At 33.4% G+C, this 18,250-nt stretch overlaps 3 protein-coding genes and 2 non-coding genes across 10 annotated transcripts; 4 read left to right on the forward strand and 1 right to left on the reverse strand.

The window, feature by feature from the left end:
• Positions 1-1,233: 1,233 nt before the first annotated feature.
• Positions 1,234-1,254, forward strand: 21ur-15370. The gene has a single exon (NR_051446.1).
• A 36-nt stretch (positions 1,255-1,290) lies between these two features.
• On the forward strand, positions 1,291-5,969 carry pqn-73 (Prion-like-(Q/N-rich)-domain-bearing protein; the record flags this gene model as incomplete). 4 transcript variants are annotated; one of them, NM_001404226.1, is made up of 16 exons in its annotated part: positions 1,296-1,359; positions 2,185-2,259; positions 2,338-2,417; positions 2,477-2,581; positions 2,653-2,751; positions 2,835-3,076; positions 3,318-3,582; positions 3,627-3,830; positions 3,948-4,029; positions 4,125-4,819; positions 4,867-4,913; positions 4,958-5,056; positions 5,104-5,217; positions 5,270-5,483; positions 5,535-5,644; positions 5,703-5,957. In NM_001404226.1, 16 exons carry the CDS (start codon positions 1,296-1,298, stop codon positions 5,725-5,727), a joined length of 2,520 nt encoding a protein of 839 aa, NP_001391123.1. The 4 variants fall into 4 exon arrangements, with proteins under 4 accessions (NP_001391122.1, NP_001391123.1, NP_001391124.1 ...); NM_001404227.1 differs by lacking the exon at positions 2,653-2,751 and having other exon boundaries at positions 1,291-1,359; positions 5,703-5,969; NM_001404228.1 differs by lacking the exon at positions 1,296-1,359 and having other exon boundaries at positions 2,238-2,259; positions 5,703-5,727.
• A 221-nt stretch (positions 5,970-6,190) lies between these two features.
• decr-1.2 (putative 2,4-dienoyl-CoA reductase decr-1.2 [(3E)-enoyl-CoA-producing]) lies at positions 6,191-7,464 on the forward strand. Its single transcript, NM_063404.3, has 5 exons — positions 6,191-6,351; positions 6,400-6,626; positions 6,669-6,825; positions 6,868-7,203; positions 7,249-7,464. The coding sequence occupies exons 1-5, from the start codon at positions 6,280-6,282 to the stop codon at positions 7,384-7,386; spliced, it is 930 nt and encodes a 309-aa protein (NP_495805.1). The 5' UTR covers positions 6,191-6,279; the 3' UTR covers positions 7,387-7,464.
• A 320-nt stretch (positions 7,465-7,784) lies between these two features.
• On the forward strand, positions 7,785-7,914 carry W01C9.6. The gene has a single exon (NR_003418.1). It is a non-coding gene; the product is annotated as a small nucleolar RNA W01C9.6 (small nucleolar RNA).
• glb-27 (Globin domain-containing protein) lies at positions 7,913-16,842 on the reverse strand (the record flags this gene model as incomplete). 3 transcript variants are annotated; one of them, NM_001313555.3, is made up of 6 exons in its annotated part: positions 7,914-8,237; positions 8,295-8,572; positions 8,620-8,763; positions 9,043-9,209; positions 13,507-13,611; positions 16,752-16,842. In NM_001313555.3, 6 exons carry the CDS (start codon positions 16,807-16,809, stop codon positions 8,147-8,149), a joined length of 843 nt encoding a protein of 280 aa, NP_001300484.1. In that variant the 3' UTR covers positions 7,914-8,146. The 3 variants fall into 3 exon arrangements, with proteins under 3 accessions (NP_495806.1, NP_001300484.1, NP_001300599.1); NM_001313670.4 differs by lacking the exon at positions 16,752-16,842 and having other exon boundaries at positions 13,507-13,609; NM_063405.4 differs by lacking the exons at positions 13,507-13,611; positions 16,752-16,842 and having other exon boundaries at positions 7,913-8,237; positions 9,043-9,206.
• Between the last annotated feature and the right edge of the window lie 1,408 nt (positions 16,843-18,250).

Raw genomic sequence — 18,250 nt, forward strand, 5'->3', positions numbered from 1 at the left:
AGCATTTTTGTTAGACACATCAATTTCCAAAATTTTTTGACAATTTCTTTGTGAAAATCTATTGATAATATTCAGAAGTTCAGGTGTTACCGATTTTTCTGATTTTTCGCTTTTTTTTAAATTTTTTAAAGAAGCAAACTATCAAATCTTCTAGTTTAAAAAATGATAATCTTCAAAAAATGATAAATAAGTGAACTATTCCGATCTAGAGTTTTATACAATTATAGAAACAATACGGTATCAAATAATCACTACTAGTTGAAACACAATGAATACAACTAGAGAACTTGTACGTTTAAAAGACAAAAAATGGATTAATCAATATTTCATAAACAATATTTCAAAGTCAAGAAAAAGACTGAAACCCCCTCTGTTGTAACCTATTTCTTTTTCGGATCAGTGTTTCAATCAGAACTCCGCGCAATGTCGCTGATCAGCGAAACATCTTTTAAGTCGTCACTTATAAAAATGCCCGGTCTATCTTGCTCCAGCTGATTACAAAGTTCAGTTGTAAAACCAAACGTGTGTACGGCATTCCCGCACTTTCCCCGAAGCGGCTCAAGATTACGCTTCTATTTGTTTTGATATACGTCGTTTGGAAAGAAGCTTCTGCATTTGCAAATGTATACAGTCCCTTCTCCCCCGCGCACCGCTTTCACAACTGACCATCTAACAGCTGACAACCGCTTATTTATGCGAGAAACAAAACTTTTTCTCTTCTTGTTTCTGTTCCTTTGTTCTCAAATTTCTCTCCGATCTGATTTTCATGCTCGACGTGGGAGCAAATAGATATTTCATTGAAAATTGAAACTCAAAGTAATTGTTTTATAGTTACGTGTTCCTTTACTTCTTCCAATAATTGTTTTTACCATATTTATCAATGTTAAGAAAAACGATTAGATTGTTCTTTTTGCGTAAAATGAGAAAAGTTGTTCAAAACGACTTACTAAACATTTTTTTTCGTCTCATAATTATAAATTTAGATGCATATAGTTAGCTCTATTTTCATTTGTTTTAACAAAAATTATCAAGAAATAACATTTTTATTTCTTCTTCTACAATTTGTAGCTTGTTAATATTGAAAACGGTAGTTTAAAAATTTTCTTATTCAATATATTTTTTCCGTTTGAGAACTAAAATGAATAAAACCCTGTTTAAACATTTCAAGTAGTTTTTTAAAAATAATTTTTGTATCAGAACGTTGATAAATTTATAGAACATTGATATTTTGATTACGTGATTTCGTCTCGGCCCTCTTGTCAAAACATTGAATTCTTCCAATTTTCAGGGTCCAAATGTCAAGGCCCAACCAGATAGTCACCCAATTTCCCGCATTGGATCATGAGCCTCGTGGGCAGGGTAAGTATCAATCCCATTACTATAATATTTTTTTAATCCTTCCAGGAAATGAAAAATTAAAAGTTGAAGTTTCGTTTAAAAATCTTGGAAAAGTTTGCGAATAACATTATTTTAATTTCTCCGCAATGCCCACTTGAGCTAATAGTTTATGCAAATGAACAGTTTTCCAAATACGAATAGATGTAGTTCGATTTAACAACTTTGGATTTATTATACAATTCGTTTATAGAAATAATTCGTATCAAACTATCTTCAACAGGAGCCTCTTCCAAATTTCAAAAATAACCATATAATTCTCTATAATCTCTTAATTTCCTCTATATTCCTTTTCAAGCACCCCTCTTCCATTACGTTAATAGATTCACCGTTTCATTTCCTTACGGAGTGGTAATATGAGCCAGTGCACCTGGTGAAATGGGCTTGCAGTGCTTGGATCCTTGTCCGATTTACCAGGTCGTCACTGGTTCATTCTGGAAGATTTTGTATTTCTAAGAAAATGTTTCTCTCTAGTTTCAAATCAAATATGTTTATCTGGCCAGGTATGAACTTGTTTGTTAAGTTGTTAATCGAGAAAATATTCTCGCCTTACAAACTTCTGACTTCTGAAGTTTATATATGACTAAAACAAAAAAGAATCTCTATCTTGTAGAGGTTGTTGTTTATGTGCATAAGTACAAATAGCTTACCCCGTTCTATTTCCCACAAAAAGAATACTCATAGACAACTGTTATTGTCTCTGATCGGAGGTTGAGTGAAGAGAGCATCCCTTTCCCAGATATATTGACTCACCTTCAGTTTGGCATATCGAATAACTCACTTTTGCAGGGCCACCGCCTTCCTATCGAAATTCTGCAGCAACTGAGGATTCTTGGAGCACAATGTCCGGAAGTGGGCCTAATCGTAAGTCACATTCATGAAATGTCTTTGGAAAATCTGATAGAAACCAAATGTAAACTTTTAATAAAATATTGTTTTCAGAGGCCATGTCTGGTCAGCGTAGAAACAGTTGGAACAATTTGGTTCAAGTCGGTGGAGATCCTATTGTTCAGAAGCAACCGGTAAATTCTATTAATAAAAATATTAAGCGGAAAATGCATTATTTTGATAAATTTTCCAGCCTCCTCGTCCAGCTGCTCCAATGTCGACAACATTTTCTGTAAACTCCCGAACTTCTTCACTTATGGGACTACAGCAGCCGACTGTATTCAGTACACAATTTTCGGTAAGATCACTTCAATAAATTTGCTTGTTTCAATTGTCATGAACCTTAGTTATTCCCTATTTTGTGTCTAGGAAATAGAATCAGTTCATACGCGTGTTCAGTCGGTTCGCTACATTGATGAAAATGGTGAGGATAGTGGTAGAAGCACGAGTCGGGATACTGTAACGGAGGTGCGAAATATGATATTGCATTTGCATGAATAGCCATATAATTTTGATAATATGTAATATCACTTTCAAGATTTAATTTTCAGGCTCAAGGACAAGCACTTCCAGCACAAAAAGTATACTCGAATGATCCAAGACTTGTCTCGATTCCAAGACCTGCTGGAACAATTCCAAGTCTTGGAAGTATGCCACCTTCAAGATCTGGTTCTATAATAACTGGACCCAATCCATCACCACCTTCAAGTCAGAAAAGGAAAAACAAGAATAAAGAATCAAAATCAAGTTTGAATAAGCCAAAACGGAATAGGCTACAGGAATTGAAAAATTTGTGAGTTGTTTTTAAAATTTTTCTGACCAGAAAGCTTTTGAGATATTTAATATGAAACTTCTTCAAATTTTTTCAACCTTCATTAATGGTTCAAAATTTCCAAAAAAAAATTGGGTTTACTTGGCAGCGACAAGTTGTTTTTCTTGAATTACTACTTCTATTTTTATCAGCTCAAATATTTTGAAAAGCATTCCAAAGCTTCTAAACATTTTGCATAACACAAATGTTCATTCTATTTCAGTTGTAAGAAGCCATCAATTATGGGTTGCTGTCTCTGTCTTCTCCTAATTTTGATAATTGCTATCATTATTATTATTATTCTTACTCAAGTACTTCCATCTCCAAAGAACGCAACTTTCACCTGGATGGCTCCACAATCATTGACCAACGGTCAGAACTCTTCGTCAAGAATTGAAATGACATCTAAAAAAGAACGAATTCGATTCCAAACTGCTGGATCCCCACCGATTAAAGGAAATTATATTAATTACTACGATTTCAACTCGGTAAAATGCACTTTTAAAAGTTATCTATGTTATAAAATTTTCAGAACCAAGTGGTCGTAATTGATCAATCTCTGAGTGCAAACGGAAAAAATCTGTACTGCTTTGTCCTTCCACTTGACAGATCGTCTATGCCAAATCCTGGAGATGTTCGGAAAGCAGCAAAGAATTCTGTTTTGAAACATCAACAAAGTGATGGTTGGCAACAAGTTTGGTCTTGGCTTCCCTCGCCCCTTCAACAAACAAATTCAGTAGGTTTTTCAGATATATCAACTTTTTGAATAAAGATAAGTCTTCACGAAAAAAATGTTTTGAAAACTGAAAATCGCTTTATATACTAAAATCTATTAATTTAAAATTGGCTTCAGGGTCAAAGTATGTTCAATCCTCCAATTCCTGAATGCAATGGATCCCGAATTATTCAGCTTCAGCAGACATCTGACCAAAGAAGTAAGTATATTAGATTAATTTTTCCTCTTCGAAATGTTTTCGGATACGTTTTAATTTGAGAATAATAAAATTTAATGTAAACGCAAAATTTACAGACCGCCGATGCACTGATTGCTATGATTTCTGCCTTCCCCAATTTGGTATCATGAAAAATGCGTCAGAAAACAATGAAGAATATCTTAATATCAAGCAACAAGATTGCTTCTATCTCTTTGTTCCAGAGTGGAGAACATATGCTCAAGCTAACACTATTGAACAGAATCAGCAAGATTTTGAAAATTATTATCGAAATCGACAACATATGCAGGTTTCGTATGGAAGTAATGGACCAAATGACAGTAGATGGATTCCATTAAGTGGAATGCCTAATCGAATGATGAATGCAACTGGAGCATTTGTTGGACAAGTTGGAAATGCAATTGGAGATTTAAGAAACAATGTTTATGGAATGGTAACTGGACAGAATCAAAATCCACAGGGAGCTCAACAACAACAGCAATATGGAAATGGAAATGGACAGTCACCATTCCAAAATACTCAGTATCCAAATCAAAATCAAAATCCATCAGTTGCTCAAATGCAACAGCTTCAACAACAAAATATTCAACACCAAATGCAACAATCTCGACAACCATCAGGTTATCATCCAGCTGTAAATGGAGTTGTAAACCTGAATGGAGTCAATGGAAATAATGGAAATACCGAGTATAATGTTCAACCATATCAGGGAACTGGAAATCAGCAAACACAAAATGGACAATCGATTTCTCCAGAGATGAGGAGACAGGCGGTTTGTACACAAATCAATAAAAAATCCAATAATAAATTGATTTTCAGCCATACAGCTTCAACTCAAATATCAACAGTGGTTACACTAACCAACAGTGAGTTTTTATTTTATTTTCCTTTTTACTATAAATAAATTCAGACCGGGAGTTTCATCTGGAAATTCCAACACAAATTCAAACAATATGAACGGATTCGGTGCACAACCAAGTTATAGAACTTCTCAGTTCGGATTCAATAAGTGACTTTTTCTGTTGTATTGTTTTCTTGAAGTTCTTTGTATTTCAGCAACGATCCAAGAAACCAAGTTGGTGGGTTGAATGGAAATGGTCTTGGTAACAGTGTTAATAGTGAACATCAGATATCAGTTAGTGCACATACAAATGCACCGAGAATCGGAACGTAAGCCACTTGAAAAGATGGTTCAAATATATTTTAAGTTAACATTTTACAGTGTTCTAAACGAGTTTGGAAATCCCGTAAATGTTAATCCATCCCAGTCCTCTCAACAAAACCTTCAGCAACAACAGTTGATGAATCAGATGAATCAACAAATTCCTCAATATGCTGGACCAGTTGTCAACCCAAATTATATTTCAACTTCTGGAGGGCTGGCACTAGAAAACCGAGACGCTGATGGTTTCTCGCATCGACTTCAGCAATTAATGGTAAGTTTTATAGAAAAAGGAAACTGATTGAAATTTGTATTCTTATTTTAGGGGACTTCATCCAATTACCGCCCAGATGTTGAACCAGTCAACTACAATGTTCCAACATACAGTCAACCGAACCGACCAGATGCATTATCCCGCCAAGGACGTATCTTTAAGTAAATGACAAAAGATTACACCAGTTCATTCATTCCAAAAATGCTCAATTTCTTCTAGAAGACTCCTCCTAGACACCGTATAGTTGGTGCTGAAAACGTATAGCTGAATCCAATGCTAGTCAGATAACCGTTTGTACAAAAATCAGAAGACCAAATCATTATTATCTCTCATTCTTTCATTCATTTTACTTAAATACGCAATCTGTTTTTCAATTGTTCATTCTGTGATATGATTATTTTAATATTAATTATTCCCTAAGTTATTCTCTTCTTTTTTTATATGATTCCTTACTAAAAATTTTAAATAAAAATTTATTTAGTTTAACTCTTAATCGGTATTCATTTGTTAAATTTTTCAAGATTTATTTTTCAACGAAAAGTTTACAAAAAAATAAAATAATATTTTTAAAAAAGTTTTGGATTTTTGAATTTTTTAGCTGTTTACAATTTTCAGAACTTCTTCTGTGATCTAATTGATATTTTGAAAAAAACGCTCTGGAATAAATGAAAACTAACTTCAAAAAATACTTACGTGATGTTCAATTAAAGAAAAAAAGTAGCAAGTGTTTGCCGCGTGGTTTCATTCTTGGAAAGTTCCTCGGAATATTTTGATTCATTTTGGAATATTAATCAAAATGGCTTGCAAGAATCCGAAAAAATTCTTTCCAATTCGTAAGTCTCCGGTTCTTCGAGATGGAGCTTTTAAGGTATATTTTTTAATTCAAGCAATAAAAATAAAGCCAATTTATGCATAGGGGAAATTAGTATTGGTCACTGGCGGAGGTACCGGTATTGGAAAAGCCATCGCAACAACATTTGCTCATTTGAGAGCCACCGTCGTCATTGCTGCTCGTAGAATGGAAAAATTGGAGCAAACTGCTAGAGACATAACAAAGATCACCGGTGGAACATGTGAACCTTTCCAAATGGATATTAAAGACCCAGGCATGGTCAGCGATGCCTTCGATAAAATTGATATGAAGTGAGATTTCTGAAAATAACTCTATTATAAAAACTATTTCAGATTCGGAAAAGTTCCAGAGATCTTGGTCAACAATGCAGCTGGTAATTTTATTATGGCAACTGAGCTTCTCTCTTCAAATGCATATGGAACAATTATTGATATTGTGCTCAAAGGAACATTCAATGTTACAACTGAGCTCGGAAAACGTTGTATTCAGGTTTTAGATCTTTTTTCGATTTCAATACCTCTTGATATTCAGAACAAGACAGGTGCCTCAATCACTTCCATTACTGCTGGTTATGCACGAGCTGGTGCTCCATTCATTGTTCCTTCTGCTGTTTCTAAAGCTGGAGTTGAGACAATGACAAAATCATTGGCAACCGAATGGTCAAAATATGGTCTTCGTTTCAATGCAGTATCTCCTGGACCAATTCCAACAAAAGGTGCATGGGGAAGATTGAATTCGGGAGAAATGGGTGATATCGCCGAAAAAATGAAGTTTTTGAATCCAGAGGGTCGCGTTGGGTCACCTGAAGAAGTTGCAAATTTAGTTGCATTTATTTCTTCTGATCATATGTCATTTTTGAATGGAGCGGTACGGTTTAAAGCAGATTCGTTCTTTTTTCAGCTGTTTTTTCAGATTATTGACTTGGATGGTGGCCAACAACATTTCAATCATGGTTCCCATATGGGCGACTTTTTGCACTCATGGGATCACAAAAATTGGGAAGATGCTGAAAATCTCATTCGCGGAAGAACTGGAAAAGAGAAAGCTTAAACTATTCAATTTTTAATAAATTATTCGCTGAGAAAATCCATTATAAGAGAACGAGTAAAATGATTCTTATGTAGAATTTTAAATTATTTTTTGATAGTAATTGCGCCCGGTACCTCCCGACACTTCCCGGGTGTCAACATCGGCAATGAAGTAGGTGTAATTTGGCGCTCACGGCCAATTTTCAAGAATTAATCATTTGGAGAGTTTCCATGAACTAGATAGAGCATCGTATTTATGTAATTGGCAGAAGGTAACACTTCTGCAGTATAATATAAGAGAAACCATTTTTCTCTATATTCTCTATCCTCTATGTACTCTCCAGCCAGCTGTGCTGCTGCTTTTGTGGTGTATTGGTTAACATGTGTGTCTCCAGTTTGCAAGGCACAGGTTTGACCCTCAACGCACGCTTATTTCGCGCCGCAAGTTTTGCAATGACGATGTGGCTAAAGTGTAGTGCAATATGAGCTCGCTCACGGCGTTGCGGACCATAGTCTGAACACGGTTCGCGTTTATGTGAGTGAAACAATTTTTAGTTTTTATAAAGTTTATTGAGTTGGTATTGAGAACTTTAAGCTGATATTCAGAAAGTAATGAAGCAATATACAATTGTGAGAAGATGGGAAAATTGATAAACTGGTTTGGAAATGATTCAAGAGAAAGGAAGAATGAGGCCCGGTGATGGGCCAGAGCCGGAAAATGAGATCACAGATAGATGAATCGGAAAGAAAAATTGTAAGCCAATGAATTTCTTGGAGCAATATCAATATTGTGAATATTTCCGAACACCATTTGGAGGAGTTCGTGGATCCACATTTAATGAGATTTTTCGACTGGGGCAGACACCGACTCGCCTGAAAAATGATACATTAATGATTAAATAATTTATGTATTCTTAGTTTTAAACTTACTTCTCAATATTTTCAAAATATTGAACATGTGCATTGAATGAATGTTTTCTTCTGAATTGACGAACTTGAGCATCGAATCCATCACGAATAAGTTCAATGAATGAGCAAATAAGTAGTCTCCATGCTCGGCTTGTTTCTTTACTTTGTTTCACTCCGTCCTGCTTCAGAATCACTTCAACCATTATCTCTTGGAATCGATCCCATTCTTGGGTGCTGAATCCACTTTCGTGTTTCAGACACACATGATTGGCGCCAATTTCACGAAGAAATTCCGAATCCTGTAAAAGTTAAAAGTTAGAAGACAATAAGTTGTCATTGTTCTAACCACATCTCCTTCAATGATTTTATCCAGAAGCTGAAGAAGATATTTCGCATGATCAGCTACTGTACGTACTCCGTTTGGATTTGTCGATAATGAATATGTGGCTGATTGGAAGCATTGAGAAACAATTGGACAATTTGATTCAAGCTGAAAATTAATATTATTTCATTTTTGCTCTTGCTCTATTAATATTGTTTTTCACATATTATTCCTTTTCCAATTTATGTTAGTTGAGCATTCAAACTCTTTACGATCATGCAATAATCTCTGCTGATCTTTCACATGTTCGTCAGTTCATCAAGCTTATACTTCAAGCTCACTGATGCGTGTTGTCATCCGCATCACATGCCAAACAGGAAAGAAACAGATTTTCCGTTTGAGCCACATTGGGTCAAAAATTGAAGTTTTTGCAGAAAAAGAACTCACTCTTGAAAAGCATCTTGTCAGGACAATAATGAGCCCCTTTGTGTTGATATGTCTCCATGAACGACGAACAACTGATACTTGAGATGGAGTTAGTTGAGAGCATACTGGAATCACATTTCTTGGTGAAAGGGAGATACTTCCCGAACGATCACGACCAGACATTGGTTCTGAAAATCGTAAGAATTAACAATGTTTAAACATCGTTTATATTAGTACTGAAAAAAAATCGAAATCGATATGATACTGGCATCCTCAAGTTAATTTGAGGGAGAAGAAAAAAAAATGGCTAGACAACAATTATACATAATTTCTATTTTCAGTTAAACACGCGAAATTACAAGAAGAATAACAGATTCTTCTACCAACACATGACTAGTGTGGACACCATAAATCACGTTTTCTTCAACATGAAAAAAAAGTGATGCCAATGTTTATTTTGGCTTCCGGTTTGGCTTCTCGAGTCAAGGAGGTAGGTAAGGTACAATGGAGATATGGGTCACGTATTCAAATTGGGCGGAGCATATGAGGTGTTATTCAATGCTGAAGTGGAAGAGGGGTTCGAGTATTTTCTAGGAATAACATGTAGAACTTTTATTCAACGGAAATCTGCTTTCCGTAAAGGTGAACCGAAGTTAAGTTTGTTTTGGCTTCAAAAAAATTCTTTCTGAAGATTTTTTTATTAAAAACAAACAGTGCAAGTTCTGATTTGAAAATGTAGAAGATTTTTTCAAGTAGAAATATCTTTTAAAAACTGTTAACACAAAAATGCTCGAAATATGGCAACATTCCAAAAATAGCCTTCTGAACTCTGCACACCAAAAAGCGAACAAAATTCAAAGTCTTCTTATCCCAATGCAATTTTTTTCGCGGGATCTCTGACTAAAAAACTATACAAAATGGGCGGTCTCATTGTCAGTCGAACAAAAATCTGCTTAGCTCCGGAAGATTAAACGCCAATCTTTTGAATTCTTTTAACATGGAGTTGCAAAAAATACTTTAAAGAAGTTTTGAATTTTCGGATGGCAAACAAGAAAATATTTAGTTGCAGTAGTCACGAGATTCGATTTCTTTTTGCAAAGAATTCACACCCTCCGGGTCTAAAATTTGAAGATTTTTAGTAGTAATAGTAAAAACAATATTATTTTTAGAAGGGATGAAGATTTTGAGAGTTGAAGAAAAATGTAGTACGTTGGTGGTTTAAACAAATACTCTCTGAAGGAATTATATTAGTACAGGAAAAGATCTGTCTGGGTTTTTTTTTTTGGAAATTCAATCTTATTATTTAAATTCGATTCTCCAAATTTACACGCATAGAAATTTTGAATCTTTGATTCGAAAAACTCAAAGATCCGTTCTATTCTTGAAGCAACACAGGTCAACTTCAAAAATAGACAATTTATTGAGAACCCAAAATTGTCGTATTTTTGTTGAAAAACGAAAAAACAGAAATCTTGTGTCAAAAGTCAATCAGAAAAATACTCGATGATGATGAGTCTGATGACGTCAAAAAACAAGACAAAATATACAAAAAACGTAGAAATCATTTGTAACTGGACACTTGAGGGCGTTTGAAAGAAGCAACTAATTGCACCGAAGGAGCATGAAAAGGAAGGAGAAGTACAAGCATTATTCATTTCATTTGAGAAGTAATGGGAGATAAAGGAACAAAGTACGACGTGTGTTATAGTCGGAAGTTCTTAGTTTACGAATTTGGCATGTCTTATCTGTAGTTGAGGAAATTCTAGTTTGCTTTTTCTAAATTTCCTCATGTATTCAAGTAATTTGGTAGTCAATAATTCAGTATTCGTTTTTGTGCAATTCAATTTAAGACATAATAAATAAAACGAAGAATCTATTGAAAACTATTCACTGGCCGTTTTTCGTCTTGTTTGTATGAACATAAAAGATTCATTCAAACCAATAATTGTTTCTGAATGGTAAATAAAAAAAGAGCGGATCTCCGAATTTTAGTGACTCAGACAGATTTAAATAAACATGATGTTGAATTGCGATCTTTTTTTTATTTTTATTTTTGTTTAAAAAAAAAGCAAAAAAATCCTTCGAAAAGGAACAGTTTAAATACTTATCAGGAGGTTTTTTAAATGGAAAAAACTTCCTTTTTCACTGACATCATGGCTGGAAATATGCATCAAAAATAGATAGACAACATCAGAAATAGGACAACTCTTGACGACATGAACTATAAAGTCTAGATAAACAAAAATAGATGGAATTATTTTAAGAATTTATATTTTTTTATGTTGCAGGGTTAATTTTTGTTAAATTTAAAAAATTAAGTTTTGTTTTTTTCCGTATTTACCTAAAATTCAAATAAAAATAAATTCGATTTCAAAGAACAGGTGTTTTGACTTTATACTATAAGAGAGCTCTCCAAAATAGTGAACTAAAGTTAATACCTTAAAGTTCAAGTTTCAAATAATTAAAAATATTGGTTATCAGGATCAGAGTAAAACTTTCAACCATTGATGATGAGAATATTTATTTTTCAAAAAATCATATATTTACAATATTTGGTAAATTATTTTCTGCAAATTTGAAGCCTAGACAACATAACACAATCGACCGGAAATTAAGAAAGAAGATATATTTTTCGAACCCGTAGAACATCGAATTTGATGTTTCAACGTATACGCATTTTCCGGTGAGCGATGAAAGTCATGGAGACCTTATTGGCATTCCATTTTAAAATCTCAAACACCAGAGAGAAAAGTAGGAGAAGTGATAGAAAAGTGGCTTCTTTGAATCCTCGCGAATTTGTGCTCCTAACGAAATCAGACGGAGCATTGTCTGCAGAAAGGACAAGGAAGAAGGACAGGAAAGATGGGAAACTTGCATCTACTTGATTTTTTGCTCCAATTTAAAGTTTCTAAAGAGAATCGAGAATAAGGTTTTTGAATTCTTCAAGAAGAATTTGCAGAGCTTATCGAATTTGGTGTAATATATAACGCCGAAAAAGTTATAAGTATTTTTCATACTGTCAATCTTAAATACAGATTTTTTTTTGTCAAAAGTTTTTGGTTTTTAGTTACTCAATTGACAAGTAGGGTACCGGAAAGAAGTTTTCTCAAGGTCATGCTGAAAACTATGAGATTTATGAATGTGAGAATGCTTACAAGACTAAGACACGAAAAATCATGGCTTCGCTTTTTTGTGACTCAACTTTGGCATTTCAGGGATTCAATACAAAAAACATTGTTAAAAGCAAAAAAGATGACAGACCACGAGTTATATATGTCTCCGATGTGTAGAATGACGTATTTACGACAAAACGTTCGTTTCCTTTTTTGCGAAATTTTCTAGTTTCTTTCTTGCAAAAAAAGAGAAGCAATTTTAAGAAGACAAAGATGCTCTGGTTTATGTTCTCCTTCTGCTTTTGTCTACACGAAATGTGCGACGCTGTTTGTTTGGGCTTGAAGAAAGGTTTGACGCGATAAGTATAGTGTGCTGATGGGGGGAAAAGGATGGCTTACAGATTAGTTTTTCAATTTTTTATTTGTGTTTTGTACTACAGAAACTAAAGTTTTCAAAATAAACAGTAGTAAGACAACGTCCCATCCATGTGTTTTATATTACAAATTTATTGGAAATCAGTTCCAAAGCATTTCAAAATAAAAAGAAAGTTCGGGTGTAACCAGGGCTCTAATGGATTCATGCACTTTCCATATAATTTTTTTAAAATATGAAAAGAGACAGGCCACGGGAACTCTACATAACATTCCTCCAAGGTAGGCATTTTTGAACATAATGGGGAGCCTCTGGTTCAAAATTAAAGTTCGCTCCTAAGTTTACTTATTTTTCAATTATGAGTTTCTTTTAATCAGCTAACAATGTCTGATGTACCATATTCTATTTTTAAATAATGATCAAATATACATATTACTTGCAAATATTCAAAATTCGGAATAGTAATATCCAAAGAAAAAAGAGAACTATGATTAATAAAAAAGCCTAACTATAAGCCTAATTTTGACGTTATATGTTTTTTCCAACAGAACTTTAGCAACAGAAGACCCACAATGCTTCCATTCTTGGTAATATTTTCTATTTACACAAATACAACTCATCTTCCAGATGTTCGCTAAATGATGACTTGACACTAAAAAATGGATGAAAACAGGATTAAAACTGATGACCTCATATAAGGATAAGACAGAGAAATATGTATAAGCAGGGTAATCAAATTGAAGGTATTTCTATGAAAGTTTTTGAAAAAAATACAACTCTAACTCGCTGAAATGTGCAAAAAAAAAGAAAAAGAAGATAAGGGGTTAGTTACTCTGCTCACTGACGTTTTCTGTTTTTTCGGGACTTTTCTGTCAACTCACTCAGTTTATCTAGAAGATGAACTTGACGTAATTCTTCGATGAACTTTTCTATTAATTTATTGTGAGGCTTTTTAAACTCAATCAAAAAATTTCATAAACAGTCTAGAAAATAGCTTACCCAATCCACCCGGACCATATCTTGTCATTGGAGAGCTTGGAGCACTTCGAGCCATTGCAGGGCTCAATGAACGAGATGTACGTGGCACGGACAAGGAGATCATTTCTGGAATAAAATTCAAGTTTAAAAGAAAACAAAAGTTTGTTTTTATTTTCTGAAAAATCAGAGAAAAGCAAAAGTTAATCGAAAGTGAGCATCTGAAGATATAAAAGGAGGTCTTCTGATGTGAGGTGGTGGAGAGGGATATCTGATTTCAACGCTTTCCTTTTTTTTCTTGGTAGGAAAGATTTTTCTACGCAGAGAGTTTAATTTAGATCATGTCACATGGTTATTTTGATTTTGTCTATACATCAAATCTTCAAAGCCAAGCTGGATAAAATACATAATACTTTATTATTCTTGGAGACTTAAGTACCACATTCAGAATGAACAACCTATTTCAACATAGTGACGTCAGAGAAAGGAAGTAAATTTGTTTCGATATTTCGGGAGCTATGCTTGAATCACCTGCACTACTTGGCATTTTCTGGCAAAACTTGGAAGCAACCAAGTTCAAACTCAATATGAACTTTTTTCGGGGTTTTTCTTGTTTCCTTAATTTATTTAACATTCTATTAACTCCAAATAATTTTTGAAGAAAGTTGGGAAAGGAAATAAATATTCCTCCGACAGTTTTGCTCATTAATTTTTTTAAATAACAATAGTCAAGAAAAGATTTTTCGCTGAAAAAGTTGGAACAACTAAAAATAAGTATCTTAAAGCACGCAGAAAAAAAATAAATAAATCGGTGCTCCATTCTGGAGCACCGATTTGGATGGGTGGACATAGTAGTGCAAATGATTTATGGAGAAACTAGAAAACCACAATGGAAACACGAATAAAATCGTTGGTTCATGTGTAAACACAGAAAAAATGAAAAGAGATTTTGAAAGTTTTTGTGGACAACAAGACATCGCGCTGAAATTTCTATTTTATTTCCATTTTTCAGTGTAGACCACCGAATTGTTATAGGATTAGACCAATGCTAGTTCCTTACATGATTGTTCATGTCTGCAAAAATTTCAGACCAAATCAATCTTTTAAGGAATTGTGAAGCTACCAGAAACAAATATATAATGGACGAAATAGATAAATTTGTTTCCGGAAATCTTCTCGGTATAACGTTTTAAAAATTCTGGGAATATATTAAATTAGAGATCTCAAGTAAGATGAGAGTTATTAGAAATTTTATTCTAAAACGACAAAGAGATTATACCGGTTAATATGAATATTCTGTTAAAGAATATCAAGAAATCAAAGACTGGCTAGAAATTGGATAGTGAACTTTCGAAGAAAATGTGGGAAAACTACCTTTTTATTTTCAAAAAGTTAGAAAAACACAGACTGGCGGCAAGAAAAAAGAAAAAATACTAGTGATTTCCGTTTTGTTTTTGTTTAAGAGGCCCCACCCCCATCAGACTTATGACGGATTTAAGCTCAGAATTATTGTGTGTTCTAAGATGATAAACTGGGATGGAAGTGAATGTATAGAAATATCTAGAGGAAATAAAGGAAATGTATCATGTTTCGAAGCATCTTGGTATAATTGTTCCAAAAGTTTCTCGACTTGTGAAATCAAAAAATCATTTCCATTTTTAAATTTTTATTGAATCGTTTCAAACTGCATACATTTAAAAAACTCATTATTCTTTGAAATTGTCTTGGGCTCCAGCCAATCACTGAAAAATAATTTAAAAAGTAAGAGAAAATATCCATAAAAATAGTATTTTTGACATTATGTGCCTTTAAGTATACCCAGCACATTTTTATCACCTGTTTTTTACTCGATATCATCATAGAATTCACTGAAAACAGATGTAAATTGTTTCAGATGCAAGTGAAGTTATTTCTGGATATGGATCTACTGGAAACGAATAATCGAAGTTCCTATTTCAGATTCGAGAATGTTTCTTATTTTTTATTCTAAAAATGATTTATTTGTGATTCGGTTGAAAGTCAATTGACAGGTGAATTTCAAATAATTCTAGAATTGCTAAATAAATTTGTCTTGAATTTTTACCCGAATAATTTCGGTTCGAGATATTGGTTACTACAAGTAAGTGAACCAAAAAATTTTGTGGGTGGAAAGCTTATGAATGATAATGGAAAGCCTGAAGTTTCTGACACGAAGCTGACAATGAATGTACCCAAGTAGAAGTGAAATTTGAAATTGTTTATGAGAGTAGTGTTATTAATCAGTGCATTAAATATCTTGTCATTCTTGATAATTTCTGACATCAGAATATGATTAGAAATCACACTTTTAAAATGTGAAACTCTAAAATGAGAGTTTTGAAAATCGGGATTGGAAGTATTTAAATTTAAAAAAACTTTCTGATCATTATATTCTTAGAGCCTAAATGTTTATGAATCATTTTCGATCAGCTCACTTTTGAGTCTTAAAAATCCAATACGGGATAGTATCATGGTACTACCACATGCCTACCTCATGTCTGTGTGCCTACTTTAATTGTATCTACGAGCCTGTCCGCCTACTTGCTTAAGCGTCTGCCTACGGACCTACATTAGCCTTCTTTTTTATTCTTGATACAAATAATTTGACTATTATCATTCTTGATTAATAATCTGGATCACAGTGAAGAAATAGAAAAGTAACATTAAATTTAGTAAAATATGAACAGAGTATATTGATAAAAAATTGATTGTTATGACAAGTCACACCTCTTGTTTTTTTATGACTCATGGACCACACAAATTAATTGGACAACCAATGACAGAATAAAAAGGGAATAGGACGGAGATGAAACGTAAAAAAACAGCGACGTCTTTCGATATGTATGAATTTTGTGGTAAACATAGATGACAATGGATAAAAGAGGAGGGTATAAGTGGAGCATCTTAAGAGGACCCATGACCCCCAATAATTTGTCATTTTGCTGACCTATTAGGTCATTTCAACATCAAATTGAAAATTTGAAGATGGTTGAGAGAATTTAATAGAAGACTGAAAAGTGCAATATTTCATCGAGCTTTAAAGCGAAAATGTCGAAGTTAAAGGATAAGCAAAATTCAAGAAATTGGCTTGTGACTTCTCTAAAGACTTATTATATTAATAGAAAAATACGGTATGCAATTTATGTGTTTAAAAAAAACCAACAAAAAGTGATAAAAAAGGATAAGCTTTGTTACTTTATTTTTGATACAAAATATCTTTATAACTTTACTCATTTTTTCGATGTACATACCTTTCCTCGGTCGTGAATTCCTTGGATACTTGACGGATTGGGCCTTTTGTTTCAACATTATTATAATTATGGGAGATATCACTGAAAATTGAAAAATTAAATCGTGTGAGAATTCTTCAAATAAACTAAAAAATTTTGAGAAAAATGTCAAGTTTAAATAGCATTCCAGAAGGACTCTGACCTCTGTTTTGATTTTTGGATGACGTTTTTAACAAAAATGAATATTTCATGAAAACCAAGTTTTGACTGAAATCTGAAATATTCTAGGAAAATAGTGTTTTTATTGCGGAGTTTGTTCAACATTTTGGTCATGCAAACCTAAAAACCTTAAAAAATCGCGTGTCTTCAGAATAAGTTAAGTGAACTTCTCTACTTTTTTGCCAAAAAAACGTCAGTCGATATCTAATGAGGAAAGATAGAACTTAAGGGGTAAGTGAGAGACGAAGAAGAGTGTGCATATTTGATGAAAATGCGATATTTTTCAGGATTTTTTTGTATAAAAATAGAATATAGAACAGTTATTTCAAAAATTTTATTTGAAAAGTAGAATTGTGGCATTCTCTGAAATCATACTCAATTATATTTAAAACTTCTAAATGGGATTAAGATAAAACTGAAAACACATTTACTTTTAAATAAAGAAAAGGGTAAATTGAAAAGGACAGAGTATTAAAGGGATTTGTGAGAATATTCAACAAAAAATAAATACACTGGCGTCGTGGAACAATGAGGAAATGAATAGATGTATGAAGGACTCCATAGAGATTAGTCTAGACTTTATACTACTGATACTATACGTCAAGGAATATGTTTAGAACAGGTTACATCAGGTATATCAAATCATACATGCAAGACGGTTCTTGAAATTTTTAATGATGGTCGATGCAATGAATTCGATGCAAATTATCGGTAAACCCAACATTTTAACGAGACCTTTCCTGGAAATTGTATCTACGGGAAGAAAAGTGTTCTTGATATCTATGTATGTATATATTCCAGAAAATGAATCGGCGGGGAACGTTAATCCTCCGCGGACGCAAATTCTAAGAAAAATATCACCCACATTGTCGAATCTTTTTTACACATTGCATTGTACTTTCTTGGACTTAATCTATTTTTATTCCGTTGCTTGTTTTTATGACACAAAACGCACAACACGTATGGCAAACTGTCTGAAGTGATCGTTTTCTTGACCGGTCTTTGATCGCTAACAAAAATTACTTGCGTAAAATTACATTGTCAGATGTGTCGAGCATTACGAATTTGGAAACTAACATCGAGCATACTGGAAAACAAAAAACATGGTCTGTACAAGAAAAGCTCTATGGAAATGTGTATAGTCAAACTATTGGCAAAAACATCAAGATACTAATAAGCTATGTGAATTACAATTAGAAGAAAACATGAATTAATTCAAAATAATAGAGAATAACAAAATTAATATGATGTGAACATTAAAAAATCTGTCATGCGGAGAAACTAAATTTTTGCAAATTTTC

Source organism: Caenorhabditis elegans, chromosome II (genome assembly GCF_000002985.6).
Source record: "Caenorhabditis elegans chromosome II".
NCBI lineage: Eukaryota > Metazoa > Nematoda > Chromadorea > Rhabditida > Rhabditidae > Caenorhabditis > Caenorhabditis elegans.

Coding starts and splice junctions, on each gene's coding strand:
- decr-1.2 (NM_063404.3), top strand. CDS start 6,280: ATGGCTTGCAAGAATCCGAAAAAATTCTTTCCAATTCGTAAGTCTCCG. Junction 6,627..6,668: donor TTCGATAAAATTGATATGAA/GTGAGATTTCTG, acceptor AAACTATTTCAG/ATTCGGAAAAGTTCCAGAGA. Junction 6,826..6,867: donor TCGGAAAACGTTGTATTCAG/GTTTTAGATCTT, acceptor CTTGATATTCAG/AACAAGACAGGTGCCTCAAT.